The sequence below is a fragment of the Acomys minous genome, assembly GCF_964271855.1.
Source record: "Acomys minous genome assembly, chromosome: 13".
In the NCBI taxonomy this organism is placed as follows: Eukaryota; Metazoa; Chordata; class Mammalia; order Rodentia; family Muridae; genus Acomys; species Acomys minous.
The window spans coordinates 56,250,877-56,276,185 of NC_140495.1; the positions used below are offsets into that span (position 1 = coordinate 56,250,877).

Sequence of the window (25,309 nt, forward strand, 5' to 3'; positions counted from 1 at the left end):
CAAAGAGAAACATTTAAATAAACCATAAATTATATTTTGTCAACCCGAGCCTTAAAGATGCAGAATGAAACAAACAGAATGCTTAGGGCCAGCAAAGACGCCTCAGCAGGCAAAGGGACTTGCTGCCAAGACTAAGGGCCTGAGTTCTGTCCCCATGACTCACACTGTAAAAGAAGAGAACGGATTCGTGAAAGTTCTCCTCTGACCTTAGCACGTGTACCCCAGCAATATGCCCAAACACACACACACACACACACACACACACACACACACACACACACACACACATTAATAATTTTTAATTTATTTTTATATACATATTTATATTATTATGCATATATAATAGATTACCTATAGCAAGAAGAACCATGACACAATCAGGAATTATATAAATGTGACATTCTTAGTGTTTTGGCTATTTGCATTTGACAGCCTTGAAGAAGACATCTTTCCTATCTTGGTATGTCTAAAATTCTGAATGTAAATCAATCTCTATCACATATTGTCATTATCAACATAAAAAAAAAACCTATCCAGACATAAAAACATCTTAACCTCTAAACAACTAAGCTTCATTGTAAAACTAAGCTACCTGGTCTTCAACTCCATCAGAGACTTGAGAAGGAATAAACTTGGTTACCTGAGTATCGGGAGTGCAGGTTAGTGGCTTTCCACATGAGAAGATGACAGAGACAGCTTACTACCTGAATAGTCACCCAAAACTCTCTATAATGTGGGAGCATCTTCTTCAGCCTTCTGGCCCAATATATCTGACAGACATATTTGTGAGGCAGGAACTATTGAAGACTTGCTTACCCTGTCTTGGCAGAGTCTAGCCATTGACTCTGCCTGCATCCTAGCTTGCCCTTTTTTAGGCAGAATTCTGTCTGTGGTAGAAATGAGGACATTTTGTCCAGTGGCTTGTTTGCCACATTTGAAGCCATCTCCATAAGGAGGTTCTTTGATGCTCATCATCCTCTTTTGAAGTAGGTTGGGTGTTGCCAGGAGTTAACCTGTTCATTGTCAGTGAATCTTTAAAATAATAAAAACATTTTAAAATGCCATATTCTGTATATCTCTGAGGCTTTTGAGGACCTTATCTAACTATCCTACCTTATCTTTCTGTGGAATCATATCTATCTGCCGCACCTAAGATGTATATTCTTGTGATAAAAGTAGACTTGCAATTGACATGACCATGATTTGATCAACTAACAATTAACTTGTATAAACTTCTTTATCCTAAACAGCTTGCAATAGTACTTTCAAAGCATTAGAAATAAATCTTGCATTGTAACTGAGTTATATGGGTACAATACCTCATATTAAAGTGGAAATATATATACATGTATATATAATGTACGTGAAGAATAATCTTACATTTGAGTTCTATACCACTGTATCTAGAATTAAACTTATTTTGCATCTATATACAAAATTCTATACCAGTGAATTAAAAATAACCTTGTGAGTGACAATTGAGGCATTAAGTTGAGGAGTAGATTAACTAATCTACTCTTTGTTCTATCTTCCCTATATATTTCTATATTCCCCTTCTTTCTTTTCAACTCCCATCTCCAAGCCTAAGAATTTAAGATAAAGGAAAAGACATTGCTGAGTCTAACCTTGTTTTCTCTCTAAATAAGACCTATAATAACTTGTAACCAACTCCCATTGATAATAACCCTTTATAGCGCAAGGAAGCAACCAAAAACCTACCAACCTCCCTTAAAGGAAATGGGGCATCGTTCTCTTAAGTTTTCTTCCAGCTGACTTGGGATGAATAATCCCTTTGTAGGGGTGCAAACAAATTGAGGAAATGGTTAAACAAGCTAGGAATGGCATTTGTGGTACAGTTTCTAAATGTTGAGAAATTTCAGGCTTGATTAGAGTCCTGTGTGGGGCAGTCTGAAATAATTAATAATTTTTAAGAAAATTAAAATGACTGCTGAAATTGGGCAGTTTTGTTTCAGGTAGTATGTAGCTTCAGGGGCCATTCCTGAAAATTTAAGAAAGCAATGTTTCTAGCTTTTAGTAATTCTGGTGATGGCCTGATAGACACGCAAGGGGAAAGGTGAGGGTAGTCAGCTTCAAGCAGTTTAGCAAAGCCATTATTTCTTTCTTTCTTTTTTAGATTTATTTATTTATTATTATGTATACAGTGCTCTGCTTGCATGTACTCCTGCAAGCCAGAAGAGGGCGCCATATCACATTACAGATGGTTATGAGCCACCATGTGGTTGCTGGGAATCGAACTCAGGACCTTTGGAAGAGCAGGCGGCACTCTTAACCGCTGAGCCGTCTCTCCAGCCCCAAAGCCGTTGTTTCTAAGGAGTGCCCTCGCCAAGGGCTGGAGAGATGGCACAAGCTCTGAGGAGCACCTGCTGCTCTTGTAGACGTAGGATGACGCCCCACACCAGACAGCTCACTGCTCCAGGGCATCGACCCCTCTTCCTCTCTCCATTGTCATGTGCGCTTACAGGCACAAACCCACACACATAGACACTTCACTTTTAAAATGGTGAAAACAAGATGTTTTTAAAAAGAAATGCCCTCACCAGTGTGAGTACTACCTTCTTCCAGAACTGTAGCTGCAGGACCTCGTGTTTCGTCGCTCCATGGGTCATCTTAGGAGGCCCAAGATTGGCTTTTGCTGTCCAGGCGTTGGCATCTTACAGATGAGCACCACAGCTTCTGCCGTGGTACTTGGATTGGCTCCTTTCTCAGCACTGTGACTGCAGCCCCCAAAACAGGTTCAGGGAGAGGAGGCTCGTTGAGGCTCACAGCTTCTGAGGGTGCAGTCCCCAGAGGGAAGGAAGGCCCTGGCAAGCAGAGCAGTTCAAAGCATAGTGGCTAGGAAGCAGAGGAAAAGAGCACACAAGGCGAGACAGAGTCCACGGGACAAACCCAGCGACCCACTTCCTCCAACTAGGCCCTACCTCGTACCGCTCGCCGTTCCCCAATAGTTCTACCACGTTGTCCATCTATCAAGGATCTAAGCCCTCAGGAAGTCAGAGACCTGTGATCTGAGTGCCTCTGGAAGTGCCTCAAAGACACAGCCAACGGTGACTTTTACTAACCTCTTAGGTACGTCTCAGCCCAGGCAAGTTGATAATTAAGACTGCCCATCAACAGTGAGCAGTCCATGGGATGAGGTGGCCATGTTTGATTTGGATAGCATGATACATTTTATGAAATATGGTATTTATTACAGCAATTCATTAAAGGGCTCTCTTAGATACCAGTGTGGGCCTAGTTACTTACCTCTTGACTCACACTTTAAAAAAAAAAAAAGTTAAATACCACATTTAAGGGGTTTGGGGATTTCAGGATTCCCAAGATGCCAAGTAATGCTTTAGGTGTTGGAACTTCAAAACTAGTCCCAAGCTGTAGCCATTCTTTAAAGTTCCAAGGGCGGCTTCTCCACTCTATGCACGACTGTCAGGATAACACACTGAAGGTGTGGCCCTCACAAGCTCGAAACAACACATAAACTTGGAAGGTGTCCTGATACGACAGCAATTTGTGTCTTCCAGGTCTCTGAACTCTCTTTTATTAATTATTATGGACCCATACTTGGATTAAAATAGTCATAAAAGTAAGATTTTTTGAAGGGCTCACACTTTTAAAAAAATATGGGCTTTCATACTTCAATATGGTTTTCTTTTTTAAATCTCGTGCATGAAAATAAAATAAACAAACAAGTGGGACCCCTGAGAATTGAAAGCTCTCAGAGAGCATGTCACCCTTGAGTTACAGAAACTGGAAACCAGCGAGATGTGTGTCCTAAGAGGGAGCTAGGATGGAGCACGTACACTGAAGCCTCACGTGGCCTCTTGCCATCACGTTCAGCCACAGTGAGAATCATTTGTGTGCACCCTTCCTTCACTCTTCACTTGCTGGACTCTCTGGTACAGCCCTTACGTAGCATGACAGAGAAAGGTCGAGGAAGAGGAAATGACAACACACAGCAAGGCCTGGCCTCCCCAGGCCTCTGCAAGCAGAAGGTAATGCCAAGGGGAAGACACCCTTTGAGGTAGAAGCTACAAGCTCGTTGGTGTCTGCGTAGTTGGTGTAGACACAATAATGGAAAGGACTTTAGCTTCTGGGCCCTGTGGAGACAGGAGTTATGTCCCTCTGCTGTGACCCAGCCTGGCACTGGCTTCCTGAAGAAGGAACAATCTGCACATTGTAGAAGCCTCTGGGATTTTACAGTTAGCTGGACAGGGAAGGGTAGCAGGTCCTTTATCAGGGACAAGACAGTGCCTTGTGTCTTCTTAAAGAAACTAAGGCCTCCAAGAGCCGACTAATACTGCACGGGGGACCAGCTGTCATTGAGAGAGGTGATGAGGGCCAGGGAGGCGGCTCTAGGTAGACGTGCTTACTATGCAAGTCTGATGGCCTGTGCCTAAACCTCCAGACCCGACAAGAAAAGCCGGATCAGTATCGGGCGTCTATAACCCATCTCCTACGACGAGACAGGAAGTAGAGACAAGGCTAGTCAGCTGGGAGCTCTTAGGCCAGCCAGACTGTACATGTATGTAGTGCAGAGGCATGAATGAGAGAAACTGCCAGAAACAAAGCTGAAGGTGAGGACAGACTCCCAGAAATTGTGACCTGACCTATACACGCGCACGCGCGCACACACACACGGCAGTCTGGGAATAACGGAGTTTAATGAGTTAGTAATTGTGAGCTAACATCTGGTGGTCCATGTACTACCCAGAAGACATCATCGCAGCAAGAACACATCTTTTCAACAGAAGACTTCTGCAGTGATTTTTTTTTAATTAGCAGTTTCTTTGAAGCATATTCTGCTTTGCTTGCTCTCCCTGCACGAGATGAAATAATAAGCCATTAATCAGGTTTTTCACCTAAATCTTGGTCTTCTAGGATGTAGGAATGATGATTCGGGGCCCTCGTTCTCTGCGTAAGAGGAGCGGGTACCAGTAGACAGTACACGAGCTGTGGGCTGTGGCAGCGAGCAGACCCTGTCCCTATCAGAAAAGGCCTCCTGCCCCACGTTTGGAAGCAGAGTGTGGTGCCGGGATCCGTGCCAGATGCCATCCTTGTCCACTGAAGGGGGTTCTCCCCGCCCAGAGCCACAGCCTACCCAGCACACGGAAGCTGAGTGACTGAGGTTCCAGATGCTTCCTACAACTTAAAGCTAAAACAAACGCGTGCCCATATATAAACTCTAAATTAATTGGAGAGGTTCATCAGCCCATCTGGAGTCTAACTGTGCGTCCACAAATAAAGATCTCTTTGTTACAGAATCTAGCCGAAGCAGGCCGAAGTCAGTTTGCAGAGGTGGATCTCAGCCCCTCGCTTTGAGAGCAGTCTATTTATTCCATCTTCACTCAACAGTTTGCCAGAAACTGAAGTTTCAGAGTCAGGGCTGAATGTGTTTCTCGTCTGAAGACGAATAGCTCATTACTAGTGAGAAAGGCTCCGCCTACTCAGGCTCCCCAGCTCCTGCCCAACAGGCTGGCTCATTTCATGCTATTCCAAACGGGTTCCTTTGTAAAATAGATATTATTACATGGGCTTTGAATATCACCAGCCTTATTAAATAACTCCCCTTTCCCCATAGCAACTGCACTGATAGAGCAAAATTCTGCTGAAACACATCAATTCATATAATAGTAGTTAATTCCATTACACTCGATTTTTATTCCACATATCAAAATTATATAGGAGTTTTAGATTTTTATGTACCTCACACGTTTTATTTACATTCTTACCATCTCGGTTCATCCTCCTACAACTCACGCTTATATTTTATGTTAAGAAAAAACAATTTTGGAAAGAAGGAAATTTTAAGCTCTCAAGACGGAAGTTCACATTTCATTTTAATACAAATAAAGTCAGATTCAATCTATATTTACCTGAGTAGTAACTAAATCTAATATACATAGTAATACTGGATTCATGCCCTTTCAGGTAAATGATTATGCATAACAATCTTAGTGTCCATCACAGTGAAATGGCCACCGGTGCTCAGTAGAGTGTGTCCCGTTGAGGTGAGGCCGTCTGCCTCATTTGCGGTTGTATTAGAAGAGGGGCGCGTTCAGAACAAATTAGTTATGTTCAAAGACATCAATGTAATGTATCTGGGAGCTAAAATCATAAATCTCGTAGAAGGAAACACAAGGTTAAACCTCTGTAACCTTGGGTGAGGTGACTGATTCTGAGATTCAACCCCCAAAGTATGAGCAACAGAAGAAAATTAAATAACTATAATAAGAATGTAAGAGTTTTGAGCATCGGAGAACATTATCACTAACAGGAAAAAGACTAGAAGGTGAGAGGAAGTATAGGCAGGCCGTGTATCTGACAAGGGTTATAGAATCAACTACACGAGGAACTTCTTAAGTCAGTAACAAAAAGGTGAACGACTACAATACAATGACTAATTACTTGAATGAGTATTTCTTCAAAAATGAAAATAGCCATTAACAATGTAGAGAAATGCTTAACATCATTAGTTGTTGGACAAACACACATAGAAAGCACAGTGAGATACCACTTGGCTCACACAGGGATGGCTTCAAAAATACCCATTGAAAATAACAAGTCCTGGCAAGGAAGTGGTTCTGCCTCAGGAAGGAGTTTAAAATGCTTCTCAAAAAGTTCACTGGAGAGTTACATTAGACCCCAACTGCTACCTCTAGGTGTGTACAGGAAAGAATTTAAAGCAGGAGCTTTATAAAAGTTTCAGTATGCACATGTCAATAGCGGTGTGGCTCGCAAAATCAACACCATACACACCTGTCAGCAGGGGAATGCATGCAATATCATTTTACATATCCAATAGTATTCATCCATAAGAATGAATGGTAGCACATACTTACAATCCTAGCACTCAAAAGCCTGAATCAGGAGAATTGCGAGTTCCAGGCCAGCAAAGACTGTACAGTGAGACCTTGCTAAAGAAAGAGGAGAAGAGGGGGCTGGAGAGATGGCTCAGAGGTTAAGAGCACTGGTTGCTGCTCTTCCAGAGGTCCCGAGTTCAATTCCCGGCAACCACATGGTGACTCATAACCATCTATAATGAGATTTGGTGCCCTCTTCTGGCCTGCAGGCAAAACACTGTGCACGTAATAAGTAAATAAATATTTAAAAAGAAAGAAAGAAGAGAAGAGAAGAAAGGGAGGTGGGGGAGGGGCAGAGCACGGGAAGGAAGAGATGGATACTGATACCATCCAGCAAGAGTGAACTCATAACACAGCGCTCTAATCAAAGAAGTGGGACTCAAAAGGTCATGTGTTGTGTGGTTCTGTGAGCATGAGATACGCAAAATAGAAAAGTCTGAAAACACAGATGGAAATTGGTGGCTACTAGAGGCTGTGGGGACAGGGAGAGGCACTTGGGGAGACTACTAAAACAGTAGGGGGTTTACGTTTGTGTAACGGAAATGTGCTGTGCCTCGGTGAAAGTACTACAAGCCGCTGAACTTTCTATTTCCAGTGTTTGTATAGTGTGAATTATCACCTCAGTGACACATGGGGAAAAAAATGCAATGATTAAAAACAACTGTCATTGCCAACTGTGTTCCTAGAATGTTTTGTTTTGCTTTGCTTTGTTGAGACAGGGTTTCTCTGTGGTAGCCTTGGCTGTGTCCTGGACTTACTTTGTAGACCAGGCTGGCCTTGGACTCACAGAGATCCACCTGCCTCTGCTTCCCCAGGTGCTAGGCTTATAGGCGTGCGCCACCACTCCTGGCTTCCCAGAACTTTTTAACAAGCACATTCATCTAGGTGTGTCTCATGACTGTGGTTGCTGGAGTTCCGAGCGGCGGAGTCTTGGTTCTGCAGAATAAGCAGTACATCGTGTGCTTTGCTTTGGAAGACAAAAAGATGAGAATTAATTGATATTTCTTTTTTTTTTTTTCAGGACTCTCAACTTGTATCCTCTGGACACAATAATCCAAGTAAGAATGTCTTGCTAATAAGCTTTCCGAGATGGGGAGGGAAAGATAAACAGTAGGCCTCAAAGAAGGCACCGCGAAACAACCGAGTGAGAAAGAGAGCCTCTTGGTCAGGCACCGCCCAAATGTGCAGTAGGATTCTTGATGGCCCAGCATGTGGATGTCCCAGGGAGGGGAGGCCAACGCATGGAGTAGTGAGTTTCCCAGGGAGTCTGGAAGGAAAGAGCTGCGTGCTCTACTGGTCCCTGGTACATGTGAAAGGAACAAATTAAAATGCCAAAGTAACAAGGGGCCTAAATTACAAGAAAGTGAATACGCACGGAAATCCAGTGGGAAGCTTCACAGTCAGTGACCTTAGGCCCTATGAAGGAAGCGCTCCCTTGCTAAATGGACGCTGCCTTCTTCCAGAAATGGGCAGACGAGACTGGGCAGAACGTAGTCTCCTGATTGAATCGGGGGCTAATGAAGCTCAGGCATTCCGCCATCAAAGAGGGAGGACTCTGTGGAGAGAGTTTTAATTCTCTTCTTGGCCCTGCAAATTGGTATTAATGTTGTCTGGGACATTAAAAATGCATAAGCCGTCCTGTTTGCGTCCTAAAAGGCCAACTCGTAAAGACGAGGCTGTGTTGGTTTCAACAGCAGCCAGTAGGGCTGGGAAACAAACAGCCTTTGCTACTTGCAAAGTTCATTTGGAAAATGAAAGTCTCTCTGAGCTGCTAAGTATGTCTGTGGAGCTGACACTGGATGTCTGCGAGGCAGGAGAGTGTGGGAGAAAAGATGTCCATACACTGTACTAGAAAGTGCCGTAAAATCCATGCACCGATTTAAAAATACAAGTCAGGTGGAGGAATAAGGCACTGTGACACATGGTGTCACTGGTCGTCCCCCCCCCCATCTGTGTGGCTTTCTGGGAGCACAGATGCCAGTTAGGATTCTTTGTAAGACTTCCTCTGTGACGAGATACTCAATTTTTAATGAGCTTCTATTTTATAATATTAAGTTACTAAATATATCCATGTATATTCACATTTGAAAACGCATGGGTATGTCTGCGTGTTGTGAGTTAAGAGAAGGCATGTGCGGGTGGCGGAGTGATCTCCTCTCCCATTTGGAACCTCACTCAGTGACTGTGACGCTGTAGAGATAGGAGGAGCACAGCAGCAGCCGCCCAAGCTCAGGGAAGGATGGAATCTGGTGAAAAACAGCCTAAGCAGCAAAGTTATACCCTACACAGAAAAAGAAATCAGCCAAGAGTGTGCGTTGGTGTGGGCAAAGCGCACTTGGGAGCCCCTGGGCAGGCTCTGGGTCGCCGTGGAAACCCAGCAGAACAGGCCCAGACTATCTGATGGGCAGCTGGGCTGCTGCATACCCGTCTCCCTGAGTTCCCCATCCCAGCCAGTGCACACTAGAACTTTCCGTTTCATTTTTCTTTTGAAAGCTTCAGAAAAAGCAAAACCACAGTAATATTTGCTTAAAAGATGAAAAAGGGACTAGATCACCTAGAGAAACGGAGTGGGCTCGAAAATGATGCCGGATGTGAGAAATGGGCTTAATTCGGGGATGAGAAAGGGGACAACTTTTCTCAGCAAGATGACTAACCAAAAATTCTGCACCCTGAAAGTAAAGGATCTCATACTTTCATTAGGTACAAAAAGAGGAATTGGGTTCACAGCTCATTCCTCAGCTCACCTGGAGGTTCCCTGTTCCTCATGAAGTTCCAGCCAACACACCCTGTCCTTTGTCTTTTCCCCACAAAGATTAAAAACTAAAGATTTCCCCACAAAGATTAAAAAATTCTCCAAAATTACAAAACATTCTATGTAAAGGAAAAAAAGAGGCTGTACATAAAATCAGTAAAAACAGAATTACGAAGTCTAGAGTTAACTTACAGAAGTAGAAACTTTGGGAAATGTTGGTAAAGAGCACCAAAAAATGAAGAAATGCTAAGTAACATTTCTATAAATTAAAATATAAATTAAACTTTGGGCAGGTTTGATATCATATTGAAAATTGTTGAGCAAAAAACTAATGAATTAGAAAACTGAACTTGGCGCTGGAGAGATGGCTCAGTGGTTAAGAGCACTGGCTCCTGTTCCAGAGGTCATGAGTTCAATTCCCAGCAGCCACATGGTGGCTCACGACCATCTATAATGAGATCCAATGTCCTCTTCTGTCATGCAGGCATACATAGCAAATAGAGCACTCATATACATAATAAATAAATCTTTTTAAAAAGAAAACCAAACTTAAGAAATGAGGAAGAATGCGGCATAGGAAACCAAAAGCAGAAAATTGAACATGGAAAAAGGCAGCACAGGAACAAGGCAGGAAAATACCTACACCTGCCTAGGAATTCCCCACACAGGTAGGAGACAAGGTGGGAGGCCAGGGCAGCTGAGAAGTATCCACAAAGAATGCTGTCCCAAAGGCGCACGACCCCTGAAAAACACTGACAGGATAAAGAGAAAGAAGCCCACAAGTGTACTTTTCTGCAAGACATGGGGAGGGGCAGGCTAGAAAGACAGAAACACTCCAAAATCAGCAGGCAGCGGGAGGATAGCTGCAGTTAGCAGAGGGCACATAGTATCCCTTCAGAGAGATGGTCTCGCAGTTAAGGGTGGGCACCACTCTTGCAGAGGATCAGGGTTCGATCCCACCTCACAACCCCAGGTAATCCCAGATCCAGGAGGGCTGGTACCGTCCTCCGGCTTCCTTGTGTGGCTGTACACATATTTAAATTAAATATATTATTTTTAAAACTAGGTAATTGAAGGTATGAAATTAATGTTATTGTAATATATGTTTATATTTTAATTGTCTAATTTTAGAAATTATTTATTCTATGTAACCATTTCACATACATTACCTGAGTAGTCCCACAACCATTTATGTAAAAAATGGCTCAGTCATTTTAAAAGTAAAATCACTTTACACATGGCAGAGGTGGTTGCTTTTCACCAATAATTCCACCAAACACAGGGAGAAATGATTTTGAGGTGGCCCCTCTCGCAGGGAGCCCAGCAGGAAGGGCAGCCATTCTCTACTCACTCAGGCCAGCGCAGCGGAGATGGCAGCATCTCACAAGAACCGGAGAAGAAAGAAAACCAATTTCCTCAATGGTCCCAGTGCACAAGCACCCTACTATGTTTACTAACTAAACCTAGCAAAGCATTAAATATGTCCCAAAGTGTTATAAGTAAGGAACCCTGTTCCAGTAGTCAAAATCAGCTTCTGCCCCGATACAGCGTAATTCATTATAGTAATTATGAAAAGAGTAAATATAATCTAAGACATTGAAAAATACTGGATAAAATTCAATATATGTAATTCAGGGGAAAAAATGTCTAAGCAAGTCCAGAGTAGAAGACACGCTTGGCCCTGTGAGCCCCTTTCAGCCCAGGATGAAAGGACTTTATGGAAAAGTTTTACAGAGGCAAGCTGCTTCCTGGTCCAGCATTTCTCACACCCGCTAAAGCTTAGGCAAAGGCGCCGGTTCAAAGGGACCCAGCAGGATAAAATCCTTGGTCACAGCTGTAAAACTAGGAAAAGGGAAAGTGTAGTGTTCGTTAGGTGGAAATGCCAGAACTCCCGTTTCCCCAGAGGAAGTGATCATCGACAGTGACAGAACCCTGAAAAACCCAACAGATGAATCATCAGAATCAATGAGAAAATTTTAACAATCCTGTGTTCACAATCGCCTTCGCCCGATTTTTTTTTAAAAAAATGAAAAATTGCAGCTAAAACTATCTGACATTGGCATTAAAAATATAACTTGCTAAGCAATGAATCTGACAAATGTGTATGGGAAAGATTAAAAATTATTGAGAAATTAACTACGGAGGACCTATATAAACGGGGGGGGGGGGGGGGAGGGGGTAATGTCAGATATGAGCATCGGAAGGCACAGTGTTGTAAATGTTAACATTTGCCACACATAGAACTGCGGATTTAATACAGTGCCAATCAAAGTTCAGACTAATGTGTGGGCGGAAGTTGGCAAGCTGGGCATCAGGTTGATATGGGAGAGCAGAGATGAGCAGGGCAAATACCCGAATACCTGAAGAAGAACAGAGTTCACACCTTGTCTTAGCCGTAGTGAGCGCACCCAAAGCTATACAGTGAAGGTTGCAGGAGACAGGTGGAGCCGTGACTGTGTGGAGACAGGCGTCCCCTGAAGCTAACACTGGAGTCAGTGTGGAGACAGTGCCAGAGTACTTGGGATGGGAAACAATGAAATTGCCTCTCATCTTGTACCATGTACAAAACTCACATCAAGTATTTTTAAGAGACCAGTAAAACTATGTGCTTTTAGAAGAGGGTAGCGAAATGTCTTATCTGTGTCTTCAGTAAGTGTATAGATGTCAAAGGAGACTATTTGCAAAAATCATTTCTTTAAAGTTAAAACCATAGTTCAGTCAAAAATACCAGGAAACAAAAATAAAAGGTTAGCAGGAGGCTGTTTTTATCTTATTAGTTAGGCTTAGAATTTGTGTTTATGGTAGTTAAAAACTCACCGTTTGTATGGGGACAATGAATCGCTGCACTTAATAAAAACTGAATTTTAAGGAATGACACAAAAGAGCCAGTACAAAGTTTGTATCTCATTAGTTCTAAGAGACATGCAGACACCACAGTGAGGTCTCACACTGTCCCTCAGCATTCCCTGAAGGACTGTAAACTTGGATTTACCAGTATAGGACACAGGAAAGCCCTGCAGTCCAGACCTCCTAATGTTCTATGAGGAAAGGTGTTCGTAAATATTTGCAAATGCATCGTTCCTGTGTGTAAAAGCTAAATGCCCACTCCAGGCGGTCTGCTCAGATGCTCACAGTAAACTTCTGTAGGAGGATGCTGCCAGCAGCAAGGCTGTGTGCATCCCGATAGCTGAATCTGAAATGTCTTAGAAATGCAGCGACTGCCGGGCGTGGTGGCACACGCTTTTAATTCCAGCACTCGGGAGGCAGAGGCAGGCGGATCGCTGTGAGTTCGAGGCCAACCTGGTCTACAAAGCAAGTCCAGGACAGCGAAGGCCACAGAAAGACTCTGTCTCAAAAAACCAAAAAGAAAAAAGAAAGAAAGGAAGGAAGGAAGGAAGAAATGTAGAGACTAAAGAAGAGATCCATGGGTAGCACAATCTGCCCAGAAAAGACAGGCAAGTTTTACCTGGAACCTTCTTTCTAGCTAGCTGGCAGAAGGACAGAAAGAGGATGCACCCCCCCACTGGAGACACCCGGGAGGCGCTACATTACTTGTTTGTGTTGATTTCCCGCCTGGGAGGTGTTTTCATAGTCGGTTCATTTTCATTTTTAAGAACTTTTCTGTACACAAATCATTTACATGTACATTTCATGTGCATTAAATTTGCACACTGTTTAGCCATCTTTTAGGAAAGGTCTGGCCTTTAGTTGAGAAAAACTAACCCACAGAGTGGTGGGGTGTGAGAGTGAGAACACCATTTGGCATAATGCGAGAACGCGTGACTCATTTGGCGTGAGGAGTGCATCCTTCTGCATAGGCCTTACGCCCTTGTCCGTTCTTATCCGACACTTGTATTATATTGTAAGTGCTCATTATTGGTTTGTAATTTCTCTAATTGACCTATGAGCAAATCCAATGATTAATTCATTTACTAAATTAATATTAATGATGGTGCCTCATTAATATTTATGATTGAGCAGAATATAACGTTGAAAATCTGACAGTGTAAAAGAAAGATGTAGCTACTCGGAGTTGAGAGAGAGCGGTAGGGGGAGGAATGACCTGTGGGTGAGCCGCCTCTCTTTGCTTTGTATTAAAAAAAGAAGCCAGAGGGGTTGAGAGGGCTTGCTCAGTTCCCAGCACCCCCATGGCAGCTAACAACTGTCTTTACTCTGGGCTCCAAGGGATCTGGCGCCCTCTTCTGGTCTCAATGGTCACCACACACTGCTGTCCTGCACAGATGTGCAAGCAGGCGAAATATCCACACAAATTAAATAAAAATGCTTAATTGTTTTGGGGGGCTTTTTGGGGGGGGTGTTTTGTTTTTGTTTTTCGAGACAGGGTTTCTCTGTGTAGCCTTGGCTGTCCTGCACTCACTTTGTAGACCAGGCTGGCCTTGAACTCACAGCGATCCGCCTGCCTCAGCCTCCCAAGTGCTGGGACTAAAGGCGTGTACCACCACGCCCGGCTGCATAATTGTTTTCTAAAAGAAGCGGATTAGTCGAGAAATAGAAGATTATGCTGTTTTTTCCTTCAGAGCGTATAAATCTTTGACTTCTTTTTAATGTGAGAAATAAAAGATTAAGTATTCTTAAAATAATAAATACATACTAGAAACTCTAAAAGTAACAATTGAACCAGTGAAAAGTGTGTAGGGGCAGTTTATTATATTCATGAATATAGGTATTATCTAAAGTAGATGTGTCTAAAAATAATAAACAATATTAGCATCGTTCAGAGTATTTGAGGGGTAACAGAATTAAAACCAAGCAAGTGGAGTTCCTGCTCTGCTCTGTGCCCGGACTGTCTCTGACCATGAGTGTGACTTACCCGTGACAGAGTTGTGAGGAAAGGTGACGACAGCACAGCACGCCTGTCCCGAGGGCCTTGTCTAGCATCTTAGTGATCTCAGTAACATCTCAGTTAAAACTTAAAAACAACGCAGACTCCCTCAGACTGTTTATCTGCCGGGTTTTCTTACTTATTATGCTTTTTTTTTTTCAACTTTTCACACAGTATATTTTGATCATTTTCACGCTCCTCCCCCAAGTCCTCTCAGATCTTCCTGTCCTCCCTCCCCCCAGCCTTCATGTTCTCTCTCTTTGAAAAATAAAAGGACAAGACATCAAACTGTAACAACAACAACAGAACACAGAAGAGCATGGACTCCACCTGTCTGTCTGATTCCCTTTTCCAGACTCTTCTCTGTCAGGAAGATGTCTACTCTGACTCCCCAGCAGGGCACTCGGTAGCTTTAAAGGAATGTGAATTAGATTTTTTTTTTATCCTTTACCTCCACCCGGCAGAATGCCAGGCACACTGGAGCCCTCAGTACAAAGAAAGCTATTATAACATTTTAAGTGGCCTGTGGAGTGATGGATCTGTTTGAAGCCTCAAACTATGTCCATGTCTATGGTGACTGTACCTTAAAAATTCTAAGCTATCCTCAGCCCAGAGGTCTTCTGCTTACCATGTTAGTGGCTGGGCGTTGGAGACCCATGTGCCACTTAAAATACGTGTGTCATACACACACATAGATGGATGGGTGGATTGGTGGATACATTGGGGAAAGAAGGAAGGAAGGGTGATGGGATGAAGGAGAGAGAATAGAAGAAAGAAAGAAATAGATAGATACGTACGTACATACATACATACATACATACACACACACACACACACACAGAGAGAGAGATGAAAAAAAGATGGGTAGATGACTCAGTGAATAAAAGTGTCTGTTGCCAAGCCTGGTTATCTATACTCAGTCCCTGGGATCTACCATAGAACCCACATAGTAGGAGAGAACCACCTCCCACAGAGATTCCTCTGACGTACCTGCCATGGCATGCATGCCCCCCCCCCACATACACAAAATAAATAAATAAAATTAAAAATAAACATTCATATCTTTGTATACATTTTCATATATGTGTATACATTTTCACAGATACCTGTATAATCCCCTCTATGGTTCATTTTCCCCTTTCCTCTCTGTAATTCTGTTTCCATATGCAAAATGACCATCCTCTACCCGTTCTGCCTTGCTTTTTAACGAGCAATGCAGATTTCCCTCCCAAAGAGACCAGAGCGGTGGCATCCAAGAGCAAGCTGTCAGGTGACTCTCAGTAGTCCTCCTTGTGGTGCAGGCTGCCACCTGCAAACTCTTGGTCCTGAGACTCCGTCACTTTCCCTGGAGGCCTGGTGCCGGTTCTCAGCCGTGCATGGATGCCCTTGAACATTTCAAATTCACTTTAGAGATTGCATCACCTGAATCTTCAAAGATGCCGGAGGTCTAATTTGCTTGTGTTTTCTTCCTAAAAGACAGAGCAATGCTAACCCATGCCTGGGCCCTGGCCTTGCTCCTCCCCAGAAGGTGAGCTGTGAGGTTGCTGCGAGCACCTGCTGTCAGCTGCTCCTGGAAGGGTCCCACTTGGCCCCGGGCTCGTTCCTCCTATTCGCAGGGACCTGTTCTGTTTTCCCTGTTGCCACAACATAAGTGCTGCTAAGAGCAGAGACTGTCAGCTACAGCGTTGTCCCCGAGCTGAAGCCAGCCCAGGGCACCTACCTGCAGCCCCCTGGTCCCATGTGCAACCCAACCTGGGTCCTCCCAGCCTGTGGGCCGCCTGACAGCATTACTGGTCAAGGTAAAACATTCACTCAGGCACCCAAACCTCCTCCTCCTCCTTTAGCTTATAGCGGTTCCTTGTTTTCTGACTTGAACTATTGGAAATGTTTACTGTCTGCTGAGCCTGTTTGAGGTCCTCCATTGTAGTGGTGCCTTGGTGCGACTGTGGACAGCTGTTCCCTGGGAAAAGTAACCCATTTCTCCAAACTCAGGGGAGAGGGAGGAGAGGCAATGTAATTAGTGTAATTAAGCCTGCATTTAGTTTTGTCTTACACAGTACAGGTGCTATGGCTTTATTTGAGATTGTGGCAGCAGTGGCGGTTAGTCTGGAAATACGATTCTAGAAGGGGCTAAAGGAGATTATTTTCCAACATGCAGGCCCCTTGACCAGACCTTACATGTCTCCTAACCGAGCATGCCACAGCTCAGCTCTGCCTGCCCAGAAGACCCAATCTAATATAAAACCCAGAGTATTGGAGCAAGCATCAGTCTGTTGGGTTTGCTTTTACCTGAACATAGTCTCACCTGGGTCGGGCCCAGCTAATCAGGTTGGTGCTGACATAGGTGTTGTGGCTTTTTTCTCTCTCTCTCCTTCATGAATTGGTTATGGACCGAGTAGCTGTCTTGTGAGTGTTCTGACACAATATAGACACAGCACAGAGTTATATCTGAGACAGATGCGTATCACTGCCCTCCCCTCCTCACAATTGCTTAATTTCCTGCAGGAACATACAAAGTGGGCTTTTGAGCTCAGATTGGGCAGTTTCTTCGGGGTATGTTCACTGTGTATTCCAGGCGGTCCTGCTCAAAATGATATGGCCACAGGGCAGTGTTGGAAGAGGACAAGTGAAACTTCCTATCATAGGCCAGTGTTTGGGTAGACGGGGCCGAGCAGAAGCAGAGGGCGCTGGGAGGCGTCAGGTTGATGTGCCTGAGTAACAAAGAAAGTTAGCTGTTGCCACTGGGCCCGTCTCCTGTGACCCAAAACTTCCCTGTTGGATTTGTTCGAAGTGGTCACTGCAGAGCCATCAGTAGTAGCCACAGCGTGAAGTCTTTTCTTTCCATGGCCACAAAACCAGAGGAGCTCCGTATAAAATGAGGGTGCACGTTTCAAACCACCAGTTGGTCCAGGATTAAGTATTACCTTATGCCTGTTGTGAAAAGAATTTTGGACTTCTTCCAGACTCCTAAAACTAAATCGCCAGCAGCCACGTCATGGAGAAATGTTCTTTTCTCTGCCTCTCTGATGGTCAGCAGGGATTTCTGGTTTATATCTTCTTCTGTTTTTATTGGGAGCCCCAAAAATCTGCTGCCAGAGTTCTCCATGGAGTAAAATTGTTCAACGTCTTATGACTCTGGCTTCAGTGGTCTGTGAAATTTTCTCCAAGTTCCAATCCAGCCTCTCCCCGTTTGGCTTGTGTTAGCAGAAGGGATCAAAGTTCACAGTGCCTTGGATGTACAACGCTTAATGAGTTTATTTCCTTAAACTTTCTGTAAAATGTAATGGAGGGAAACTGATTCCATCTGTAAGATATTCATCTTCTGGCAAGGTCTGCACTCCATGTCTCTGCTTGTTTGCAAATAGCTCCTTGGTACCTACTCAGGGCCCTGTGCCTGGGCAATTGTATTGCCAAAGCGGAATTATTTTTCGCATTCGGTTCTCAAACAATAAAAGATGTTTTAAAAGCCTCCTGCTGCACATTTTGAAAGCTTGTTAATAGGAGCATAGAAATATGTTTAAACTTAAATCTTAAGGACTGTGGGACTGATTTTTTTTTTCTCCACTTCCTTTTTAAGAGAAAGCTGATGCGGAGCCAGAGAGTCCAGACAATGGTGCATCGAATACTTCGTAAGTGTCCTCTGCGTTTCTCTCTGGGATGACTGTTCTTTAATATGCCTTATAAAATGAAACCGTGCCAGTCTTGTGAGAGTGGTAATCACAGTGGAAGGAGACCCCTGGTTCTCTTTTTTCATGATAATGTCTTTTTAAATGCTTTCGGGTACAGATGCATTTTTGAGGTTTTGTGCTTTAGCGTAGAGAAAGGGGATCTTGCAAATGTAAGTGCTCTGCTTCATAAAGTAGAAGTATAATTAGACTAGAGAGTTTGCACTGAGGGAGGATGGAGATGAGCCCTTTAAAATTTGGCTGGAGACTTTTAACACTGACACAGGATTTCCAGAACTTCTCACACATACTAGGGGACATTCTGTTCCCCTTCCTGGTAAAGTACCCAAGTCACTTAAAAAGCCTGCCTACCATCTGCGGTCCCCCACTCCCCCCAAAATATATGACAAGCACAGCTATAAATATCTCATATCTCAGGAGTTCATTGATGTTCTTTTTTTTTTTCCCCGAGACAGGGTCTCTGTGTAGTCCTGGCTGTCCTGGACTCTCTTTGTAGATCAGGCTGGCCTCGAACTCACAGCGATCTGCCTGCCTCTGCCTCCCAAGTGCTGGGATTAAAGGCGTGCGCCACCACACCCGGCTCATTGATGTTCTTAGGTAAAGTTTTTAAAGATGAAAAAAGACACTTAGGAGGCACATGCTCCTTGTTCTTATGTCATCTTTTTTTTTTCAGGATTGAAATAATATAAGTATGTTTTTCATGATCAATATGATATCAAATTAAGGTCCCAGAGCTAGGGAAGCAGCTCAGTTGGTAAAGTGGGTGCTGAGATGCTGCAATTTATAATCTCAGCACTGGGCAGGCAGTAATAGGCAAATCCGTAGGGCTCTCCAGCCAGCAGTGTAGACTATTTGGTGAGCTCCAGGCCAGTGAGTCCAGGCGCAATGTTAACTATTAATGTCATCATCATCATCGTTATCTGATATTCCAGCACTCAGTTGCAGTGAAGCAGAATCTAACACATGAGTGTTTTATCCTCACAAACATCCGTTAATGACTTCCTCCTTAAAAATGTTTACTTTGATCACCTTTGGGGAATGGAACGTGTTTTGTCTCTGGGTCAGTGCTCTCATTACTAGCACCTGAAAGGGCTCTTCCTTGGCGGTCAGTCTGTGTAGTATCATGTTCTTGGTTTGCCCAAGCTCTCACTCCGTCTAGAGAGCACATCTGGCTTGCACAAAGTGACTTAGATGTTTTATATCTCAGGATATTACCCTAAAAGTTTCATTGTTGCATTTTTTTCAGAAATAGTAACTATGACAGTTCATAATGGTTTAAAATATTGCTGGTCTTAAATTGTGCTATCGAATATAATGGAAAAAGAGTTTTAATGCCATCTGGAGGCATTCTAGAGAACTGGAAAGGGTAGAGTCACTGAAAAATGTGGTCGTCCTGAGTACCATCTGGGTGAGATAAGAGTGCATACAACTAGAGTGTAAAGCCACTGGTAAGCTAGTTGTGTTTTATTCATTATTTGATAAGAGCATTGATTATTATGAAAGCAGCAGGCTTTGAAATTCTTAACAAAATTGTTTTCACAGACAGACAACAGAGCATCAAAAATATGTTAGGAAACTGTCGGCATATTATACTTAACTTTACATATTTTAAAATCTCACTCACCAGACACCAGTTTGACTCATGCAATTTGACATGCTGTTAGTGATCTTCTTCATCTGCCCATTGCGCAGCTCCATAACACCCACTCCCTAAAATGTTGGTTTTCACTTCCTAAAAACTAGCTTTCTTTATTTCTGCTAATGTGTAAGAATAAGTAGGTTATGCAAATAGCTAAGTGACATCAAATCCTTGGCACACATCCCTTCTGTCCCCTGTCACCTACTTCATGGTTGCCACTCAAATCACAGGAAACGGAAACAGAGCTGTGTTTGCAGGGAATCTCGTAAAAGCGGGGCACTGTAGGCCCGGAGTCGTTTCATAGTCCCCGTGTTCCACGCAGGCAAGAGGAGCTCTGCGATGTACAGCTTAGGACTCGGACACCTCACACACGGGTAGCATGGGCATTCTTGTACGTGATATTATACATACCTCCTCACATACATGTACACGCTTACACATACAAGCACTCACACACACAACACACAGATACGTACATACACCCCTCCTTTGAGTCTTCCTGGGATGGGTATGGCAGGCACACTCTACCCGCATTGCTTATGAGAAGTCTGAAGATCAGACAAGTTGTCCAATTTAAAGGATAAAGCAGAGCGTAAATGTGCCAGACAGAGGTAGGCCATGAGCTGGAAGGAAGTTTTTTTATTAACAAAGCTGAACTATTTTTTGCTTGAGAATGATAGCCATTATGAGCTACTGTTACAGTTATCACAGACTACATGGATTAAGCAGCATAAATGTGTCCTCCACAGTTGTGGAGACTGCTGGTCCCACGGGAGAGGGTTGATGGGGTTTCTTCTGACAGCTGGAAGGGAAGGCTGCCCGTGTCCCCGGCCTCACGCCCTCACCTGCATGAGCACATGGCCGTCCCCTTCACACCCACCCTCCTCCCAAGCATCTTCCTCTGGGTTCCCTTCTGTAGGAACCCCAGCCGTGTTGACTAGGGCCTACATTGGTAGCATCACATGTCACCCCAAGGGCTTCATTTTAACATGATTACTTCCATAAGGATTCTATCCCAAAATGAGGGCACATTATGAGATATCCGGTATGGTCTAAATAAAGAGAGAATGTCCCCCAGGGGTTCCGGCTTTGAAAACGCGGTTACCTCCAGCTGGTAACACCATTTGGAAAGGTTTTGGAGACATTAGCTCTGGGACTTGGCTCGCATGGGGGAATCCTTGAGAACATCTTGCTCTCGGTCCCTTCTGCCCTTACTTTACTTCCCACCCACCATGCGGTGAGCACCTTCTCCACCATATGGCGTCACTGTCAAGTCATACTGTCAAAGCTCAGGGGCCAAAGTGTGGGCTGAAGTCTCTGAACCGTGCACCTCCTTCAAATGATTTCTTTTTTTTTTTAATGTATCTTATTAATTTATTCATATTATATCTCAATGGTTATCCCATCCCTTGTATCCTCCCATTCCTTCCTCCCTCTCATTTTCCCCTTACTCCCCTCCCCTATGACTGTGACTGAGGGGGATTTCCTTCCCCTGTATATGCTCATGGGGTATCAAGTCTCTTCTTGGTAGCCTGCTCTCCTTCCTTTGAGTGCCCCCAGGTCTCCCTATCCAGGGGACGTGGTCAAATATGGGGCACCAGAGTTCATGTGAAAGTCAGACCCCACTCTCCACTCAACTGTGGAGAGTGTCCTGTCCATTGTCAAATGATTTCTTATAGCTGTCTTGTCACAGCTACATAAAAATGACTGGTACGGCGTATGGATCTGTTAGGGAGAGGGCATCCGGGCCCTCTGTGACCCTTCAGTAACCCCGAAGGTCGGCTAGGCGAAGCGGCTTTGGAATCAGAATTTAACTGTAGCAGGATGTGATGTCAGAGGGTGGAGCAAAGCTTGAATGATGGAAAATTATGGACTTCAGGAAGCTGAGTGGGCTTAAACTGTGGCCCACAATTGGGCAAGGCTTGGTGAGACACACCTGTAGTCCCAGCACTTGGGAGGCAGAAACAGGAGGACCACTGCTAGTTCCAGGCCAATCCTGGTCTCTATGCTGAGCTCCAGGACAGCTGAAAGGCATGGATGTGCAGCAGATCCTGTCTCAATAAATAAATAGTATTGGGAGGCAAAGCACGGTCTCTACAGAAGTGCCTCCTCTCGCTGTTGTTAATCATGAAGAGCTCTAGCCGTGTGCTGCCTGGTATGACAGAGGGATTGGGGAACTACCTGAGATTTCCTCCAGGATTAATGACCCGAGCATTTGAGAAGATTAAAGGAGCAATTTAACATTTAGACGCAAGCAAAACTATAAATACCTGTGAAGGAGTTTCAGTTACAGTAATGATGTGAAAAAAATCATGTTAGACAAATTCTCCTCCTCTAAGCACTTGCAAGACTGTTTGAAGTATAACTTTTTAAGGCAAAGTATAGGAAATGTGACCCTAGAAAGAAGCAAAGTGGATTGAGCAAGAGCTATAGCCCCTTCCCTGGGTGGGGGTGGGGGTAGGGCACTCAGCCATCCGCAAGGGGCAGCACGAACTCAAGGACTCAAACCACACTCGGGATGGCTGTCGAGGATAAAGTCTTCATTTGTAAAGTCATGCGGTGATTAGGGGAAGATATTTCATAAAGGACAAAAGCCATGAGAAAGAAACCCCCCTTCCCCAAACCTGCATATGAATCCCCACAAGGGCTTCGATGGCTCCTAATTCTCAGGGTGCAGGGAAGGTACTGGTGAGCACGGAAGCTGAACGGGACCAGCAGAGACGTCAGCTGCTGCCTGGAGCTGGGAATTCAGGCGTTGAGTATGACCTCAGCTTTCCCAAGCTCAGAAGAACCAGGCTTTGAAAGTAAAAAGTCCCGTTGAGACTGGAGAGAGAGTTGGTGGGAAAAGCACACGCTGCTGCTGCCAAAGGCCTGAGTTTGGTTCCCAGCCCTCAGGTCAGGCACCTCACAACTGCCTGGAGCCCCAGCTCCAAGGGATTCAGCGCTGTGCTGGCTCGTATTGTGACAACTCGACACAAGTGAGAGTCAGTGGAGAGGAGGGAGCCATAAGCATTCGTAGTGCCCAGGGATGTCGCCAGAAACAATGCGGGACAGAGCTTAACCAGCCAGCGAGTGACTGCAGAAATCTTAAAAGCAGGTTAGCACAAACAGCGACAGAACAGAAAGAGCGGACACGAAAGACGGGACATACCAGTAGGAAACCAGTGGATCTCAGTCTGGCTGCTGTGACTGTATTAAATGTAAATAGGTTAAAAACTGCACTTTAAAAGGGCAGGTGCCATGCTGGCTATAAAGTCAAGAGTGCTCACAGTATCTGTAGGTCTCATACTTCAAAAATAAGAATACAAATAAATTGAAGCCTTGCAGCATAAACAAACAAACGAACGAACGAACTGTTTATATAACCAATGCAAGAAAATTGGAGCAAATGTCTCAGTACTGCTGCCAAACAGTCTCTGAGACAAAGGACATGATCATTATAAGGCCCGGAAAAGAGGACGTTTCGTGCTGACAGAGAAGATATGACATTCATAAGTATGTATGGACTGACCAACTCAAAAGTCACAACAAAACCATCTAGTCTAGCATCCCGGTTAGATTTTTAACATATCTTTCTATAGTAATCAGGAGGAAATAAATAAAATGCTAGAGTTTAGAGAATGCATGGCCCTTAACAGCCCCTCTGCCTGCAGTGTGCATACAGTTTGTCACCCAAGAAATACAAATACAGAATCTCTGCAGAGGAGGCACAGGAGCACCAGTCGAGGCTGCCTGATCGGGAGCAATGGCAGGAAGTATCAGGAAGCCTTGAGTATGAAAATACCGTGGCTCGCGCTCCGTGGTCACGCGGAGTAATTGCATTGTAAGTCAATAGCAATAAAGTATAATTTAAATCTCAATATCGAGAAGTTAAATAACATTTCTAAATGATCTTTGCATTAAAGAATGCATCACAAGTGAATTTAGAATGTAATTGTAACTGAACAGTAATGAAAGTTCAGCTGAGGAAAAACATCTGAAACTCATTAACTCACGTGAGGACAGTAAGAAATGTGTAGATTTACTTCCTCATATGGGGAAAGACCAAGGTTGTGGCCAGTGACTTGTTTCTGTGTTAAGAAGTTAGGAAACGAGGGATGATTAAGAACACTTACTGCTCTTTCAGAGGACCCAAGTTCAGTTCCCAGCACCCACATCAGTTACAACCACCTGTAACTCGAACTCCAGAGAAAATCCAACGCTCTGGCCTCTGTGGGCACCTGTACTTATGTGCATGCCGCCACAGACAGACACACACATACATCTGAAAATAAAATTGGTTTTAAAAATTAAGATAGAAAAATTATGAAAATTATGAATTATCTTATATGTTAACCAAAAAAGTGATAAATTTTTTTCAAAAAGGAAAGTAAACCTAAGATAAATAGTAAAACATATATAATAAAAGTAATAAAAATCACCAAACAATAAGAATAATTAATGAAAAGTTTTTAAGGGTTGGTTAAAATTAACATATTGGCAAAATTGATCTAGCAAAGAGAGAGAATGAAAGAGAGAGACAGAGACAGAGAGAGAGGGGAGAGAAAGAAAGAAAGAAAGAAAGAAAGAAAGAAAGAAAGAAAGAAAGAAAGAAAAAACATAATGGCAACACAAGCCATGAGAGAAGGTAGCTTCATATCACCTATGAATCTTTAATCAGCAATAAATAGATATTATGAGCCACTCCTTTGGAATTAATTTGACAACTTAGATCAAATAGTTTTCTTGGAAATGAAATAGAATTATCATAATTGTCTCAAAAAATCTGAATGCTGTGTTGGTATTATTAAATAATTGAATTTACAATCAAATCTTCCAGTGTCAGATGGTTTCACTGATAATTGTTATATTTTTAAATTTAAAAAAATATTTATTGCCAGTGAAATGAATTGCCATCAATGAATTCTCATCTCTCCACAGACTCAGGAAATAAAAATCCAACTCACTGTTTGAGACCAACGTAACCCTGACACCAGAAGCAGACTCTTAAACATTAATCCAATATGCCTCCTAAAACACTTATGCAAAAAAGCTTAGAACATTAGCATAGCCATCTAGTGTTTATGAAAAGGATATAACATACTATAAGTATATGGTTGCTTTAACATTAAAAGTGAATTAATATCCCAGGTAATGATGGTGCAAACCTTTAATCCCAGCACTCAGGAAGCTGAGGCAGGCTGATCTCTTGAGTTTGGGGTCAGCCTGATCTATAGATTGAGTTCCAGTATACCCAGGGCTACACAGAGAAACCCTTTTTTGAAAAGCTAATAATAATAATAACAACAATAATAATATAATTTAATATATTGATAAAATAAATGAAAAACAATGTAAATGGGTACAGCAAAAGTACATGACAAAATGTGCAAACTCTCATAAATGAGTTTTTTTTTTTAATGAGCTAACAAGGGCTAACGGGAAACATATTCAGTCTGATGATGGGGACCTGTGAGAAATTAAGGCCTGCTTCTAATAGCACATTTAAAAGTAGTGCTCCAGACACTTACCTCC

General features: G+C 43.4%; 1 protein-coding gene across 7 annotated transcripts in view; it reads left to right on the forward strand.

Annotated features, from left to right (window-relative positions):
• Positions 1–25,309, forward strand: part of AFF3 (ALF transcription elongation factor 3) — a 476,201-nt gene that overhangs the window by 314,667 nt on the left and 136,225 nt on the right. For all 7 annotated transcript variants that reach the window (XM_084754113.1, XM_084754109.1, XM_084754108.1 and 4 more), the window contains 2 exons: positions 7,897–7,933; positions 18,048–18,099. In XM_084754113.1, coding sequence (XP_084610239.1) covers positions 7,897–7,933; positions 18,048–18,099 — 89 coding nt within the window. The remainder of the gene's footprint in view (positions 1–7,896; positions 7,934–18,047; positions 18,100–25,309) is intronic.